Source organism: Halichoeres trimaculatus, unplaced genomic scaffold (assembly GCF_033239565.1).
Source record: "Halichoeres trimaculatus isolate MK-OKI-2021-1 unplaced genomic scaffold, fHalTri1.1 fHalTri1_scaffold_7, whole genome shotgun sequence".
In the NCBI taxonomy this organism is placed as follows: Eukaryota; Metazoa; Chordata; class Actinopteri; order Labriformes; family Labridae; genus Halichoeres; species Halichoeres trimaculatus.
The window spans coordinates 32,290,242-32,308,487 of NW_027437185.1; the positions used below are offsets into that span (position 1 = coordinate 32,290,242).

Consider the following 18,246-nt stretch of genomic DNA (forward strand, 5'->3'; position numbering starts at 1 on the left):
CGGCCTTTCCTTTATTTGTACATTGTGGTAGTTAGCTTAAAGCCTCCAGGTGGTTACACAGCTAAGTTCAAGTGTAAACAATTGACTGGCAGCTCAGGCCTCACGTTGAGAGATCCACGCCTTTCATGTGAATGTGAGTGGGTGCAGTAGTGGGAGGGGCTCTTCAATGATGACGCTGACTTCCTCATTTGTAAGTCTTCATGTGCCACAGTCCGTCATTCAGATAGTGAACATTCTCGATACCGATCCCCTTGTTGACTTTTTCTCTGTTTTAGAAAGAAAGATCATGATCAGGGGTTGTGACAGCGTACTATTTTTACTTCTTCTTGAAAACACAGATGAGAGAAACTCTTACATGTTTTCTGCAGACATCTTCATAACGCCAACGCAAAGTGCGTGCTGTTTGCCCTCCGCCATTATGGCCTGCATTCGATTGTTAAAGACAAACTCAGGTTTACTCACGCTGTAAAGCAGCTGTTATGTTATTGCACAGAGCAGCTCCACAACTTGACTTCATGGTCAAACCAGTTTGTAAAAGGATACAACGACTGTGTCAGCTCCTGCTGGGTAGAGTTTAGCACCAGGTGACGTCAGCCCTGGGCACATGATATTGGCTCCACTTAAGACAAATTTAATGGCCCCTTTGTCTACTTGCTGGTGTGGAAGAATGAAAGGATCTGTGGGAAGAAAAAATATTTAGTGACAGAATATCAATAGAAACAAGGAAGGCTCTCTGATCTATTCTACATTTCCTCACCAGGGGGAGCTTTATTGTTTAGGCTTCCATCAGGGGAAGATTGAGTTCCCAGTGGGAAAATTGTATACCTAACAATGAGACATCAGCTCACCTCATAGTATCAAGGATTTTATGTGGTATGCTTTTTTTCTTTCATCAAATCCAAAGTGCTGCATGATTTTAATGAGACCCTGGCTCTTGAAAAATAGACTAATTGAGAAGTAACTGTGTATTTATCGATGTACTTTTTGTTATTGCCATTTTGATAGACCAGATAATTAAAGTTATTTGTAAATATCAAGTTAAAGATTGGTAAATTATACCAGACATGCATACTGTATGCTTGTGAAGACACATAGCATCAAGCTAACTTAGGCTGTTTTAAGTCAGGATGGGTACCGAATTAGATACTTTTATAGGTACCTACCAAATTCTGTCTCTAGTACTGCGTACCAATTCATGTGAAATCAAACGATACCATGTTTAGGTACCTAAACGCATCCTTGTGACTGTGAGAGTGGAAGAGCTGATTTTCCATGCAGGACATGAACACAGCATTACAAGGTTATATACTGAGAAATAAATATATTAAATTGAAACACTTGGAGAATTTTATGATTAAGAAAATTGTTTTTCACCACATAAACACTCACAAAAATACTGAAAATAGGTACCAATACTGGGCATCAGAACTGTATCATTTCAAATATAAAAGGTACCCATCCCTAGTTTTAAGTATTTACATTTTTAAAAGATTTTTTGAGTATTTTTTATGCATTTAATCAGGGAGAAGAAGACAGTGGATAGAGCAGAAGACAGACTAAAAGTGAGGAGTGATTTGTGACAAAGGTGTTGCAAGTTAAACCCAGGCCACACAGTCAAGTGCTAGTCCATAAAGCATGCACCTTAAAAAACAAAAAAACAAAAATTCTGTGTTTCAATGTTTGTTAAACCTTCAATGCTTACAGGTTTCCTCTTGTAATAGACTACGTATATTTATGCATTGGCTATGTAAAGTATAAACAGTTTCAATGATGTCACCCATGTGTTGGTAGGAAGTTTTGAAACCCATCATTGGCGTTCAAACTTCATTAAATTTGGGGTGAGACAAAGTGGCAGGCCTTCAGCCTTTTTGTAGACAGCTGCAGGGGTGCCCATCTCTCAGTCAAGTCAACCCTGCCCGTATATGGGTAACAATATGTAAGTTTAATAACTATGAAAACAAAGAGTTACAAAAAAATATTCTTCCCTTGAACACTATGTGCTGACATAGAAATTATCTATTCAAGAAAAAGGCTTTTTGAAATTTGCTGTAAACAGTAATATTTCTGCAGTAGGAACCACTTTTAGGTATGGTGTTAATGTGGTTTGTATGGTTTTTGAAGCCAGCTCCAAGTGGACTCAGTTTTAATCGCTTTTCATATTTTTTAGACCTTGGGCTGCTTGTTTGGTTTCAGATCACAATATGAACTCCAGGTAATTCCATTCCCACCTACTATGTTCATTAAGTGCTGAAAAACAGTCTGCAAGGGATCCCTTAAAGATGTAACAGTCTGACCCTGTTAGATCTGTGACAGGGTTAAGCTTTCACAGATCTAACAGGAACATAATCAGTGAGCAGATTGTGCCAGAAGAACTTACATTTATGCAGCAGTCTGAGGGTTGGATAAAATGGTCCCTCTCTCTGTCTGAAGAAAAGCAGTTCTCCGTTCACAGTCAGGATTTCAATGTGTTCATGGCTATGGGGAGAGTCGAAAGCAAAATGATGCATAAATAAATTACTTTGAAATAAACGAGATGTCAATGAGTCACAAAGTCATACCATCTGACAATTTTGACCGGGTCCTTTTTTGGCATGATTTGGTTGAGCCATGATTCGATGTCGGGAAACTGCTCCAGCAGCTGATTTTTGATGCCTTTGATCACCGATGTCTTCAACTGGATGCAGTTTGACACGTTTTCTTTCTCATCAAATCTGAAAGTATAAACAGAAATAGTAACACTTTGAAATAAACAGGCACAAACAAACATGTATGTACTTTTGTTTTTACTGCGGGTATCCCTGCAGTAAAAACCACTATCAAAAATGATATTGTTTAATAGCTTTGATTATATGTTTCAGTTAACGGCCCAATCAGAAAATAAAAGTAACTTAAGTACATGTTAAAAGATCTAAGAGACTATATTGTAACATCAACTACAGATGTGACTAGCTCCATTTGAATGAATTAATAATGCTGCCGTTCCTGGTTTTAGGACACTATGGCGTTATTAGAAACCAGGACGATGAAGAAGTGTGTTTTCTGGTAAAGCAGATGATTAAATATCATTAATAACAGACTGTAAAATGCGTCCAGCTGCTTATGTGTGCTAAGCTAATGCTACCACAGGGGAAACAAAGATCAACACATACTTCTTAAACATCCTCGATGGTTTCCGTGTCCCCAACACTCAAATGAAACAGCACTCGTCTCCCCTTTAAACACAAAACCTGCAACTGATAACGCGAAAAATCAACAATAAACTAACAATCTATCATGTTATGCTAATGCTAATCCACGCCTGCTCCGAACTCCGAGAGGAAAGCGATATGATTGCGTCACTTTACGACAACTGCATATGTTTCACGGCAGGTCAGGCCTCAGCACGGTGACTGGTTTGCTGTCAGTTTTTCTCTATGGTTTTTCTTCATTAACACGCAATTCAAAATTCATATTTAATATTTATTTAGTTTTTTTTCACTATCAAAACAGTCACTGTGAATTTTTATCACTTTGTGAAAAACAGAAAAATTAAAAACTTTCATCAAATTTACATCATATTTTTTTCCCCCTGTTTTAATGTACTCTTCAACCAATCCTGCTTCCAGTGGCCTCAAAACACTAGGGCCACTGGATGGCCAATGAATACTTAATTTTACTCGTTAGTTATAAAGGAACAAAAGCCCACAGAGTAATACAACTAACACAGCTAGCCATGCAGACACTGGTATTTTCACACAATAAGGAAAGATGTTGTAGGAAAATGCATTTTTTTCAGTCTTAGGTTGACTCATCAAAAGTAATATTTTAAGCCATTTTTCTGTTGTCTGAATAATTTTTGTAAGAAAAAAAATATTGAGAGAATATGAAACAACACAGATTGGATAATTAAAAAGGTGTCAGTATGTCATAGATGTTTTGTCAGTTGCCAGATATCTGACTTGTGTTCACTCCAACTCAATATGCAGATTACCAAGTTTTCTTATAGATGATTTACTTTTTTTTTGACAAAAAATGTAATAACAAGTTCATTAGACAAATACTAACTGATGAGCTTTATTCAAAACAGTACAGTAGAACCCAAGATCTTTAAGATTATGACTTGGTTAAGGTTAAAAAGTTAAGAACAGGATATTTAAAGTATCCCAAACTTCCAAAATCCAAGGAAATTCATTTTAAAGTTATCAACAACATATATCCTTCAAGTGAATTTTTAAGACTAAGATTTAATTTTGATAGTAATGAATGTGTCTTTTGTAAAAATGAAGTGGAAACCACATGTCATATTTTTATGAATGTAAATGTGTTCAAAACTTTTGGTCCCAGATCCAGCTATGGTTGGAGAGAAAGAATACCAATTAAATTAGAATCACATGTAGATATTTTATATGGAATGGTTTTAGAAAACAAATCAGACAACTTGCTGGTTAATGTAATCCTTTTATTGGCAAAACATTACATACATAACTCTAAATTTTTCAAGTCCCCACCTGCAGTTAAAGGTTTTATTAATGAGTTTAAAATGTATTATAAATCTAGAAAACTTATGAAATCGACAAATCTAATAGAGCTTCTAAATCAAATACAAAATTATAATTTAATTGACCCTTGACCATGAAATAAAAAAATGTATTTTGTTTTATTTTATTACTATAATTTTTTTTCTCTTTAATTTATTTATTTCTTTGTTGACATACACTGTTCTGTGTAATGTTTGTTTTATGTTACTTTTCCTACTCAACCGAATGTACACATTGTGATTGGATATGAACTGTTCTGTGCCTTACAGTTTGTAACTAAAAATATATTAATGAAGAAAATGATTTTATATATATATATATATATATATATATATTTATATATATATATATATATATATATATATATATATATATATATATATATATATATATATATATATATATATATATATATATATATGACTTGTGTCACTGGCGTTGGCATGGCACCACCTTGTGGTCAGCTCAGTCGTTACATTTCAGTCCGTATTAAAAAACATGCTTGAGCAAAAAGTAGTTTTGCACAAAGTACTTCCGGTGGGGTCACCGACTAGCTTTCATGAGTGACTATTTTCGCGTTTTTCCCGGCGGCTGTTAAACTATCATCAAAGCCTCATTTCCCCGCTGCCACATTTCTCCAGCGAAGACTTCTCGTCAACGGCCGCTCGACTTAACCGCTCTCACGGAAACACCGGACAACGCGGGCAGACAAACGAGGCAAAAAAGAGGAAGCAATAGCCAACCATCTTTCTTCTTCTGCCAGCAATAACAAGAAAGAGAGCAGGCTCGATTGGAGTGGAGCTGGTAGTTTGAAAATTATAGTGTTTTTTTTAATCTGGAGAAAGGACTCCCTGTGTTAAACGAAAAAGACAAAAGCTCCCGGACACCGAGCCCATCTCCCGGCAAGCCTGGAAGTTTAGGAACATAAGACTGGCTGTAAAGATTCCCCGTTTTTTCATGTTTCCAACAGGTTTATCTTCCCCTAATCCCCCACCACCGCCAACCCAGGAGGCAAGAGCATCGACCACTGATGTCAAAAACGAAAGCGGTACCATCACATCTCCGAAGAAGAGGAAAATAAACGGATCCGAGAGGGAAGACACTACTGACACGATCTCCTCCTCGCCTCCAAAGACCCTGAATTCCTCCTCCTCGTCCTCTTCCTCCTGCTCCCCCACTCCTCTGCACATTCAGAAGAAGTTGAGGTTCGAGGATTCAGTGGATTTCATAGGACTGGATGTGAAAATGGCTGAGGAGGCTGCCGCCGCTTCGTGCTCCAATAACAAAAGCAAATCCGTGTTCCTGTCCGGCGGCGTGGGACACCATGCGAACGGGCTGACGAAAACCGCTGGCTCCGGCACCTTCTCCAACAGTAAACCCGGAGCTGCCAAGAAACTAGTCATCAAGAACTTCAAAGGTAGCAGAAAATGTGATTTCAAAACCCAAAACATTTACTGACAGCATCAAAGTCCACTCATACAAGACCTCAGGGGTGGGGACATAAAGCAGACCAGACTATACATCATAATAATGTGCTATAAGACTAAATAGATCACATTTCCCCTTGAAATGGATTCGTTTAAATGCTAATATACTATAAACATTGACCCTTTTAAACTGCCAATTAATGACTGAAACCTACAACAACTAAAAATATCTAAAACAAAGATCAGAGCAGATCAAACTTGACAATATCATGTTTTTTTTATTCTTTGTTAAAAGAGATTTAAATTATGTTGGAGAAATCGCTATGTACTGTAAATAGACACACACATAGACAAACCAAAATTGTATAAATGTGATTTAAAAAAGGGGAAAGGAGTCTCCAACAAAGCATGTTTTCTGACTATTAATTGAAAATAGGACACTTAAACATTTAGAATAGTATAAACATATAAAATGATTAAAGAGAAGAGACCAATGCATGCCCCAAAATAATTCGAAAAAGTTTAAAAGTAAGTTGAAGCATCAGAAATTTAATTAAGACTATAAATAGTTCAAATTATATAAAAAAAAAGTACCCAAATTTATTTATAGGCATAAAAATGAGAACTTAATAAAAGTGAGATTGGGGAAAATGATCTTCCTGTTGGGAAAAACAAGGAGTACATAGTCATATACACAAGTTTATTCATTAAAATACAAATATACAAATCTCAGAACTTTGGTAAATACCCCCTGGTAAACAAAATGACTCATCCCAAAGGAATTTCCCTTCAGTGATTTAATTTACAAATTTGAATAACCACTTTGGCTAGGGCTCTGCTCTGTAGTGGAAGTTGACACACACAGAAAAGCGAAGTTTTTAGGGTCAAGTAACACTTCAAAACTTAGAGATGTACTTATTTAATAAGTTCTATGAAACAGAAAAGTAGAAAAAAAAGGCTCATACATTCTTGAAAATGCACTGAAATTGATTCACACTTGGGTTAGAAGTCACAGATAATGCAAGTATTTGTTGCAGTTTGAGTGTTATGAGAAAATACAATCAAATCAGATGTTTTTAATGCTGTTTTAATGCTAATTTCTATTTAAAAAAAGGTAAACAGGGAGACAGAACTTATGCATAACAGTCAAGAACAAACTTCAGAATGTAGTCTGATTTCTTTATGCAAACATATGTAACTGACCATACCATACAAGACCTTACACAGAAATACAGCTGGTCCTGATATTAACTAAGTCAGGATAAAAAAATATTGTATAATAAATATTTTTCCCCCCAAAGTGCTTAATCCCTCAGTGATATGGTGTCAAAAAAACATAAATTAACATGTGATTGGTTTGTTTTGGTCTCCGTCACCTGTCACCTTTAAATAGAAACAAATACAGCTGTTTTAAAATAGCGCTGGTGACACAGCACACTCTGGTGTCACTGAGAGGTTGCGTCACTTCACACTCTCATCATCATGTTGTGTTTCCGTGTCGCACAGAAAAGCCCAAATTGCCGGAGAACTACACGCAGGAGACCTGGCAGAAGCTGAAGGAGGCGGTGGAGGCCATACAGAACAGCACTTCAATCAAGTACAACCTGGAGGAGCTCTATCAGGTAACGCACCTGCCGTCTGTCCACTGTGTTTATGATCCTTCTCTGAGATGAAAACAGTCTTTTCTGACACTTGTCTTTGTCTACCCCTCAGGCTGTGGAGAACCTGTGCTCTCATAAGATCTCTGCTAAGCTTTACAAACAGCTGAGAGCCGTGTGTGAAGACCACATCAAGGCACAGATCGATCAGTTCAGAGAATATCCTTTACACTGCTTTCGTTATGTAGTACGAGGTATTGATTGTGTAATTCTAAGTGTTGATTTTCTGCCTTTGAAAGCTCTTAAATTAAAGCCAAAGTTTGCCTTGACTCTGTTCGTACGGATGCCCTGGACAGCGTGCTTTTCTTAAAGAAAATTGACAAATGCTGGCAAGATCACTGCAGACAAATGGTAAGTTAAACCCACCATGCTTTAAGGATTATTTCTTTAAAGAGGGGGTATTGTGCCTTTTGGTCTTTGTTTTGTCCCTCTGGTGCCCTTGTAGTATCTCAACTTGATTTTTTTTAGCTTAAAAAACACCTTATTGTTCTCTGCCTGGTGTTTTAGAAAACCCTTTTTTTCAGCCTCTGAAACACTTTGTTTTAGTTGTTGTCTCTTTAAGGCACCCTGCTTCACAAACCCCTTTCACTTTGATTGGCCAGGCCCTCTGGAGGCAGACCTTCGTGTTTGAGGCCTGCTTTTCCAATCCTTAATAAATTAGTTAGGAGATCCTGATGTGATGACCTCATAACTTCAGCAAGTTTCATGAATATCTGCTGCTATTTATAAAACAGAGTGTTTTGATGAGTTCACAGACAGATTCAGGAATTTCTGCAACATATGAATATGAGGAGGTCTGAAAATCTGCACACGCTCAGTCTGTACATCCAGTGCTTGTACTTTAGATCCATGTGTAAAATGTAAGAAAGGAGATTACCGCTAAAAGTGAAAGAGCCTTGGTGGTAGGGGCAGCATCCCCTGAGAGGTTTATTTATAACTTGGGATGGGTACCTTTTAGAGGTCGACCGATATGGGTTTTTTGGGGGCCGATGCCGATGCCGATGCTTTCCAAATTTGGGCAGCCCATGCCAATTTGCATAGCCGATTTTTCCAATTTGATATTCAGGCCGATTGTTAAATAAATATATATTTATCACATTTTTGTGAAACGCAGCAATTTCTGAGCAACTAAAAGAAATCTACTACAACAAGTCGTGTCCAGTCCTCTGAACATTTATTCAGCTTTCAAAACAATGAAATATTTTGTCTGAGTAAACACACAATGTAACAAGCAGTAGTAAACATTCACACTCTTCTTAAAATGTCAAAAAAGAAATTTAAACTTATTAATATAATTTGAACTAAAGTATGTAATGTATCCAAGTGGTTCCACAAGTTTGAGGTGCTCATCTTTTTTGTGCCTGATCAAAAATTGCATCATTTTATACAACAGATCAAAAATCGTCTTTTTAAAAGAAAATACGGCCGATGGCCGATAGAGACAAATGTCCATATATCGGTCTACCTCTAGTACCTTTTACATTTGAAACGGTACGGTACTGATGACAGAGACCTTGCAAGTGGTATCGGTACTCAACGGTACCAGTTTTGTCAGTACTTTTTTGAGTGTTAATGTGGTAATAAATATTAATTTGTTTAATAATAAAATCCCAAAGTTGTTTAATTCAACACATTTATTGAGAAATAAACAATCTTACCAGGCTGTGTTCATGTTGAGCACTGAAAATTGACAACTCTTCTTCTCCCTCATAGTCACAAGGATGTATTTAGGTACCTGAACATAGTACCGTTTGATTTTACATGAATCGTTACTCAGTACTACAGACAGAATTTAGTTGGTACCTATAAAAGTACCTAATTCAGTACCCATCCCTGGTTATAACAGACCAAGAATAAAGAAGACTAAGCAAAGGTCTATCATGTTATCTGTGAAATACTTTGGATTTTGAAAACCTTAATTGTCCTCTAGTACAACACACAATACACATAAAAAACTCCTTTACATTCATATAATTTCAATTAACAGCTCCTATGGATCAACTCATTTTGTTATGCAGTCAGACCTGAGACACATGATACTGCAGTCCTTAATTAGTGCAATTCAAAGCAATGCCACAGCTTTATACAGGTGAGACTGGTGGTGCTGTCTTTTTTAAGGAAACGTAAGAGTGGATTTCTTTCTGTCATCATCCATTCATGTTTGTGTAGCATGCAAAACTCCCCCATGTGCGCTGAAGTTTGTACACCTGTTGATTTAGGTAAATGGTGCAAGTTTCTGTTTAAAAGAAACACATTTGAACTTTTTGGTGTTTAACAGTTGAACACTGGGAAATTCTACAGGGATTACATGCAAAAACTCAAATCTAATCAAGTGTTTATGTCATTTTTCAAGAAACTTAACTAGAAAATGTTTTATACCCCATCCAAAGATATTTTTTACTCTTTACAAGCAATTCAGGCGTAATTTTTCCCTCTGGAGTTATTAGGTAAACTAAAAATCTAAAAATAAGACAAAAACACTTCCTTGGATCATGTTTTTTTTCAAAATCTTGTGACTATTGCCAACTATATTCCCACCCAGGAAAAAAATGAGAATATTTAGAAACCCCCTTAATTATATTTTGTTCACCAGTGAATTAAATCCACATCAAAGCGTGCCCTTAGATTAAAAATGCTCTTCCTGAAGACCTTTAAAATTAGCACTTTTAGTTTAATCGACGAGCATGACACCAGAGACCACTGAAGCAATCTGTTGGGAAATATTAAAAATCCGTTTTCAAATCTAAAACAGAGCTGCCTCAGAGTCAGCAGAAACCAAACGACTGTTTTCCCTCTCATTAAAGTTCAGGTTGTGCTGAGGTCTTGAGGTGTGAAATCAGTGAACTACCCCTTTAACTTTGATCAGAAACAAATGTTTATTGATGATTATCTCATCATCAACTGTGACTTTTCCTTTGTTCACAGATTATGATTAGGAGTATATTTTTGTTTTTGGATCGCACGTATGTTTTACAAAACTCGATGCTGCCGTCGATTTGGTGAGTACTCACTGGTTCCAGCTCATCTTCACTACGAGGCTGATTTTTGAAAGTCTAATAAGATCTGGTCTGGTCTGCAGGGACATGGGTCTGGAGCTGTTCAGGTTCTACATTATCAGCGACCTGAAGGTCCAGAGTAAAACCATCGACGGGATCCTTCTGCTCATTGAGAGGGAGCGTAACGGGGAGGCGATAGACCGCAGTCTGCTGAGGAGTCTTCTGAGCATGCTCTCTGACCTTCAGGTGACTAACTGTGGACTGTTACCGCTTTTTTAAGTGTGAGGAATCTGGATTGTGTCCGTTTCCTTCAAAGTGAGAAACTCTGGCAGCTTTGTTTGTGTGAGATTATGAGCTGCAGGGCCGTGATGAAGTGTCACTTTCCTGTTGACAAATGACTTTAATGAAACCCGTGCTCTCTTCATCCATGACAGATTTATCAAGACTCCTTCGAGCAACGATTTCTGGAGGAAACTAATCGACTGTACGCCGCCGAGGGACAGAGGCTGATGCAGGAGAGAGAGGTGATTTATGGGAACCTCATACTCGAGGCACATTTCAGTGTTAGCTCTGGTTTTTCTTTTTCACTGAGTAAGTGGCTTGACATTGATGGTCTTTTTACTCTGCACATATGCTGAGCATCTGCACTGAAACATGAACTGCAACATCAGGCAGCACGATGAAGACTCCAAACAGCAATGAAGAGGAACTTGATCCTCTAAACACAGACTGTTGTCCAAGTTTTGCATGGTTGATAAAAAGTTTAACTCCTGTTTTTGTCTACTTTTTAAAATAATGGATAAAATATGCAATTGGAAAAAGGGATGAAGCACCAGAAGATCTCTGCAGCCTTGGTGCTTTCATTTGGCTTGTGATAGAGACTGCCTGGTTACAACCAGCTTTTATTAGGAACTGGAGACTTTTTCAGAAACTATGTGCTTTTTGACCACAGGGACCAGGGTCTTAATTTAGTTCTGGGGTAATTGATCTACCCCTTAAAACACCTCTGCCTTCGGGGGAGTACTTTCCAAATTAAGACCCCAGTTCCTGTGGTGGACTTTTGTTTTTATCCTTCTTCACTCTTCTTCTTCCTGTTCTGGCCATCAGTCTTATTGCAACAGTCACTCTATAAGTCCACTTTTTGATAAGACTTAAAGTGAAATATAGGGATGGGTACCGAATTAGGTACTTTTATAGGTACCGACCAAATTCTGTCAAAAGTACCGGGTACCGATTCACGTAACACCAAAAGGTACTATGTTTAGGTACCTAAATGCATCCTTGCCACTGTGAGGAAGTGAAGAAGAACACAGCATTGCAAGGTTACATATTGAAGAATATATATATTAAATTCAAAAAATGTTATACTTTATCATTAACAAAATTGTATTTTTTACCACATAAACACAAAAAAGTACCAAAAATTGGTACCGTTGAGTACCGGTTCTGATTGCCAAGTACCGGGCATCGGTACCGTATCACTTCAAATGTGAAAAGTATCGAACACTGTGCTTCAGTTAATTTTATTTGACTAATTTTCATTTCAACTCCATGTGAAGCCCTTTACAATTTGAAGAAACACACCATTGAAGTCAATTTAAAAAGTCAATATGAAGATATTAATCTCTACGTTTCTCTGTCTTGCAGGTACCAGAGTATCTCCATCACGTCAACAAACGCCTGGAGGAGGAGGCGGACCGAGTGATCACGTATCTCGATCAGAGCACGCAGTAAGTGTTGGAATCAGTTTTTCCTTTCTGACTCTAAACTAAGATTAATGTGAACCCTAACCTTTTTGTTTCCTCCCCCTGCTCAGGAAACCGCTCATTGCTACCGTGGAGAAACAGCTGCTGGGTGAACATCTTACTGCTACCCTGCAGAAAGGTAAACACGACGGTGAATCCTCTGTATTTCTGCACAAGAGGCTTAAATGTGCAAATCAGGCCTTTGTCTGACTTTGTGTTGTTGGACACTCGTAGGGCTGACTCACCTGCTGGATGAAAACAGAATTCAGGACCTGTCCCTTCTCTATCAGCTCTTCAGTCGAGTGCGAGGCGGAGTTCAGGTCCTCCTGCAGCACTGGATAGAGTACATAAAGGTAAAACACCACGATGGAGGCGTGATTGGAGGAGCTGTGGGATCAGAGTTTTTGTGTATTAACTTATCTTTATGCAGGCTTTTGGAAGCACAATCGTAATCAATCCAGAAAAAGACAAAACAATGGTGCAAGAGCTGCTGGACTTTAAGGACAAGGTTGATCACATCATCGACGTCTGCTTCATGAAGAACGAGAAGTTTGTCAACGCCATGAAAGAGGCGTTTGAGACTTTCATCAATAAGAGGCCAAATAAACCTGCAGAACTCATAGGTAAATGTTTTTATTTTATAACTGCTGTTCTGTTGTAAAAAAAAAGGATAATATCTTTAATTTGATATCTTCTTTTCTGTGTAGCAAAACACGTGGACTCAAAGCTAAGAGCAGGAAACAAAGAGGCGACGGACGAAGAGCTGGAGAAGATGCTGGATAAGATTATGATCATCTTTAGATTCATCTATGGTAATCTTTACAGCCACACATGATTCAGCTCAATTTTTTATCTGTTTTGTTTGTTTTTTTAAGACAAAAATGTTTTGTGACCACAGGAAAAGACGTTTTCGAGGCCTTCTACAAAAAAGACCTGGCTAAGAGGTTGCTGGTTGGAAAAAGTGCCTCAGTGGATGCTGAAAAATCGATGTTGTCGAAACTGAAACACGGTCAGTGCGGTCTTCAGTTTTATAAACAGACACACTCTGCATCCTGAACACACTTTGACTTGTGACCATTTCTGTTGTCTGTGACTCCTGACAGAATGTGGAGCAGCATTCACCAGCAAACTGGAGGGAATGTTCAAAGATATGGAGCTTTCAAAAGACATTATGGTGCAGTTCAAGCAGGTGAGAACATACAGACACTTTTAAGAGGGGCATTCTGCTTTCTTCTGTTGTAAACCTGGATCTTAGGTACCAATGCCAGATGTTCAGACTGAGCGTGTGCAGATTTTCAAACCTCTACACATTCAAATGTTGTAGAAATACCCGAATCTCTCCGTAAACTGTATTCTGCTACCTAGGATCAGGTAATCAGTCTCAGTTTTGTGCGGGTTTTTCAAAGCAACATTGGATTGTACCACCCTGATCTGGTTACACAGTTTTCAAGAAATCTGGATTACCAGGGTCCTAAATGGGACCATGTATCACAATGTGAGCTACTAGCTCTGTAAAGAACAAGACTCACATAAAGTGTTTCTTATTTTGAGACAAAACATAAAAATAACAGAAACATTAACTTCCATTTATAATTTATTTATGACTCTTTATCTGAGAAACAACACAAAAAAACAAATGTATATTAATAAAGACATTGTGGATATTTAAAAAAACAGTTACAAAGGCTAAATGTGCACAAAATAAAGGATGTTCAGAGAAAAACATATTACACATCATATTTGCATGCCTTGTCCTGTACAACATCTCTACCAGGTGCTATGTCCCTGTCTGTGCTGATGTTAATGATGCACCTGAGCCTGTTGAAGAACCAGATCAACCTCTGGTTCTGTCAGAAATTATTTTGACAGGTTCCTCTCTGGTGATTTTTCCTTTGAAATTAATATAAAGTGATAAAAGACAGAAAATTAAATACATATTTTTTGTTTATTATTGAAACCTGTTTTGAGGATCATTTCATGGGAAAAAGATCATTTTGATTTTATTGTTGTGTTACTTTACTAAAGGGCTTCATTAGTGGCCTGTGTCTACTATATCAACTTTGTCACAGTAACGGTGAAACAAGTCAAGCTCAAAATGTAAACAAAAGTATTTTCACTAAATGATACTAATGTTGTATTATCTGACCAATTTTAAAGCTTTACAACATTTTTCTGAAATCTACCTTAACATCCTGCCCCCTGTATGGATCAGGATAATGGGATCAAAGTTATCTAATTTCTACTGAAAAGTTTTGAACTACACAAACTGAAGGTTTGATCCAAATTAAAACTAGGATTGGATTACTTGATCTTTGAACAACCCATTTTCAAAATTTGATCCAATATGATAACCAAAATCTGATCAGATTACCTTAAAACAACTGGTCCTAGACCTAACACCAGATCCTAACGAGACTTGCTGAAATAATGAGGTCATAATGGGCTCAAACACCAAGGTCTGCCTCTAGCTCCGCCCCCTGACAGGCCTCCAGAGAGCAGGCCAATCATCAGGAATTTAATAGTATTGTGTTTGGATGGTCATAATGTCTCTCACTCGGGGCTGGTAAAGTTTAGAGGTCTAGGTTGCACACCCCAAAGGCAAACCCTTCGGCAGATCCAACCATGCCCGTATGCTAGACTCCACTCTAATCCTGTTTACTGCTTGATCCACAGCCCTGTCCCCTGATAAAAAGCATAAAAGACCAAAAATAACTGAGGAATAAAGAAAGTCTCTAACATCAGTGTGCATTGTTGTCTTTCTGTAGTACATGCAGTGCCAAAACATTCCTGGCAACATCGAGCTAACCGTGAACATCCTCACCATGGGCTACTGGCCGACCTATGTCCCGATGGAGGTGCACCTGCCTCCTGAGGTGAGTGCTGAGCAAATATTGAAACTTTCACACCGTGTTTGTTTTTATTGCCTGCTGCTTGAAACAAACTGTGTGTTGCTCTGAAACGCTGCTCTTATCTGTGTCTAGATGGTGCGCCTGCAGGAGATTTTTAAGACCTTCTACCTGGGCAAACACAGCGGCAGGAAGCTACAGTGGCAGTCCACGCTCGGCCATTGTGTCTTAAAAGCTGAATTCAAAGAGGTACAGGCTGGATTCTGGGAGTGTGGCTCATTTAGTGAGTGAGCTTTGTGTTAACTCTTCTCTGTGATGTCTCTGATTAAAGGGGAAGAAGGAGCTGCAGGTGTCCCTCTTCCAAACGCTTGTGCTGCTGATGTTTAATGAAGGAGAGGAGTTCACTCTGGAGGAGATCAAACTGGCGACAGGAATAGGTTTGTATGATCACAGTGAAGTGGAGCTGGCAGCTCTTTAAAGCAGGGAGAAGTCTTTCATTGATGAAAACACCGCTCCTGGTTCTGTTTGTCAACAGAGGACAGTGAACTACGCAGGACTCTGCAGTCGCTGGCCTGCGGAAAAGCACGCGTCCTCCACAAAATCCCAAAAAGCAAAGACGTAGAAGACGGGGATAAGTTTTCCTGCAACGACGACTTCAAACACAAGCTGTTCAGGATCAAAATCAACCAGATTCAGATGAAAGAAACGGTAAAAGTCTTTCAGTGATTTAGTTAATTTGAGGTGACGGTGAAGGATTCTAACAAATGTTCCCTCTCAGGTGGAGGAGCAGGCGAGCACCACAGAAAGAGTCTTCCAGGATCGTCAGTATCAGATCGACGCTGCCATTGTGCGGATTATGAAGATGAGGAAGACTCTGAGCCATAATCTGTTGATGTCTGAAGTCTACAATCAGCTCAAATTTCCCGTCAAGGTGAGAAACACAACACTGAACTGCTTTAATTTACAAAATATGTGTCATTAATTTTATAAAAGAAAGTAGAAAATAATTAATGTATTCATTTTGTCTAATTTTGGTTTCATATTGATATTATGAAATTTGTGACTTTAAAACCTAATGATTTAAAATATGCTCAGGTTAGGGTTAGTATAGTGTGACATAATGATGTTATTCAAGGATTATTAGCCCGCATTGCAACAGCACAGATTAAAAGAAACCAGACTGAGATACTTGACTTAACTGAAAACATAAATTTGACACAATTTTGTTTTGAAAATAAACATAAAATATTTTGAGATCATCTAATATTCGTACCAGGCATCAACCTTTAGTCGAAAAGTATGAGGCCTATGTGGAGCTGCAGTTCCTTGGGTGTCCATTTGAGGCTGTCTTGCAGAAACCACATACACACTAAGTCAAGAAAAGATGATTTTACAGCAAAGAAAAAAAACTATACAGGGACACCAACCTGATACTACCTGTTGCAGTGTGCGCTTGTGCCCACTATTGTCAAATAGAAAAAGAGGAAATATATTTTTGGTGCAATATTCACAAATTCCATCACATTTTTTCTTCAATTTCTCTAAAAGAGAGGTTCAACTCTTGTAGAATACATCTTAAAGACTGTCTAAAGAGTGATATGGGCTATTTTTGTTTTATTGTTCTACCAACTGAAGTACTTTCAGAAAAACTGCAGTCAAAAGAACAAGTTTTAAAAACAAGACTTGACTTGCTCCTGCATAAAGGATTTTTGTTTACAAAGCTACAGCATTGACTAACATGACTCAGCTTTCTCTGCTGTTGCGTTTAACTTGAAAGTCTAAAAATAGCCAGAAATGTTGGCATGTGCCCCACATGTGAACCTGTGCTTCTCCTCTTCCCTTTCAGCCTGCTGACTTGAAGAAGAGGATAGAGTCTCTTATTGACAGGGACTATATGGAGCGTGACAAAGAGAACTCCAACCAGTACAACTACGTGGCTTAGAAAGAGGGGGGAAAAAGACGCTGAGGGTTCAGTCAGGCTGAGGAGATCAGTCTCTAAACCTTTGCTCCAGTGGACGTTAACCTGTATCATCTTCAACACAGCGACCGACAAGTGAATGGATACTGCTCCACAGGATTAGTCTTTTTGTCAGGGGTCTTGTGATCCTGTGGACTGCATGCCCATTGAAAAGAGAATATTGTCCATTTTTCTCAGCACTGCTGCCGTGGACAGACAGAGACGAAACACAGATGTTGCGTTTGCCTTTTTTTTTTTTTTTTAAAGAAGAGGAAAAATATTTATTTTCAAACTTAGGTTCTTCTTTGTCCATAGTTTGAATCAATATGCTCTTTGTTATCAATCATTTCTCTTTCTTTTTTACACACAATACCCCAAGAAAATGCTGACACTTATCAAAACTTTAAATGTTCCACACATTGGAGAGAAAAAGGATAAAAAAAATTGCTAAAGTGATGCTTGTTTCTTCAGTAAGTGTCAAATGTTTGACAATTTGGGAAATCTCTGTGCTGAATGAATGGTTGTGCAGCAAGGATTTGTAAGGCCATGTAGCCGTCTGATAAAGCTGTGATCATGAACACATGAAGCGTTCAAACATTTTGTGCCAAAAAGGAGCACGTCTTTGTTATAGGGCATATTGAGGCTGCTAAAACAGTTCAGTTGTACAAGTATATGCATTTAACTTACTCATTTGTTCTGACTTTGTATTTTTTGTACATACTTCACAAAAGTAACATTTTAAATGATCTCATCTGACAGTCAACTGCTTTGTAGGTTTTTTGTTAACCCTTAGGAAGTATACTAAAAGCACAAAGCCAATTTCTCCATCTTCCCTGGTGTCATTACAGTCCTTACACATCTTCACACACGATACATTTTTGTATGTAAGGCCTGTGGGGCTTGCAGGCCTTAAGTGCTGGTAACACAAATGAATTTCCTCAACACGAGTAACAATATGAGTGAGAAGAGCCCTCATTTGTATGAGTCTGTTAGATTTATGGGTTCAGATTAAAACAGCTGTTTCATTCGGGTTTCCTTTTTTTTAATCATTAATCCCCAATTTTACATCTTTATTGCCTTTTTTTTTTTTTTTTTTTTTT

At 38.0% G+C, this 18,246-nt stretch overlaps 2 protein-coding genes across 2 annotated transcripts; one reads left to right on the forward strand and one right to left on the reverse strand.

The window, feature by feature from the left end:
• Positions 1-2: 2 nt before the first annotated feature.
• Positions 3-3,351, reverse strand: mcts1 (MCTS1 re-initiation and release factor). The gene is made up of 6 exons (XM_074674216.1): positions 3,150-3,351; positions 2,559-2,711; positions 2,378-2,475; positions 544-677; positions 356-423; positions 3-266 (listed from the first exon to the last, which is right to left on the reverse strand). The coding sequence occupies exons 1-6, from the start codon at positions 3,158-3,160 to the stop codon at positions 185-187; spliced, it is 546 nt and encodes a 181-aa protein (XP_074530317.1). The 5' UTR covers positions 3,161-3,351; the 3' UTR covers positions 3-184.
• A 1,668-nt stretch (positions 3,352-5,019) lies between these two features.
• Positions 5,020-17,406, forward strand: cul4b (cullin 4B). The gene is made up of 20 exons (XM_074674430.1): positions 5,020-5,934; positions 7,451-7,566; positions 7,658-7,761; positions 7,884-7,953; positions 10,528-10,601; positions 10,682-10,844; positions 11,033-11,122; positions 12,246-12,328; positions 12,415-12,482; positions 12,578-12,696; positions 12,774-12,966; positions 13,051-13,155; positions 13,242-13,352; positions 13,447-13,532; positions 15,109-15,216; positions 15,325-15,438; positions 15,521-15,626; positions 15,725-15,897; positions 15,968-16,120; positions 17,036-17,406. Exons 1-20 carry the CDS (start codon positions 5,475-5,477, stop codon positions 17,129-17,131), a joined length of 2,592 nt encoding a protein of 863 aa, XP_074530531.1. The 5' UTR covers positions 5,020-5,474; the 3' UTR covers positions 17,132-17,406.
• Positions 17,407-18,246: the final 840 nt, after the last annotated feature.

Excerpts from the sequence above, each read along its gene's own strand:
- mcts1 (XM_074674216.1), bottom strand. Across the intron at positions 2,476-2,558 it reads CCGGTCAAAATTGTCAGATG|CCATGAACACATTGAAATCC; the intron begins GTATGACTTTGT and ends CTCTCCCCATAG. Across the intron at positions 424-543 it reads CAGGAGCTGACACAGTCGTT|GCCATAATGGCGGAGGGCAA; the intron begins GTATCCTTTTAC and ends AATCGAATGCAG.
- cul4b (XM_074674430.1), top strand. The coding sequence starts at position 5,475 with ATGTTTCCAACAGGTTTATCTTCCCCTAATCCCCCACCACCGCCAACC. Across the intron at positions 13,533-15,108 it reads TTATGGTGCAGTTCAAGCAG|TACATGCAGTGCCAAAACAT; the intron begins GTGAGAACATAC and ends GTCTTTCTGTAG. Across the intron at positions 15,898-15,967 it reads AGATTCAGATGAAAGAAACG|GTGGAGGAGCAGGCGAGCAC; the intron begins GTAAAAGTCTTT and ends GTTCCCTCTCAG.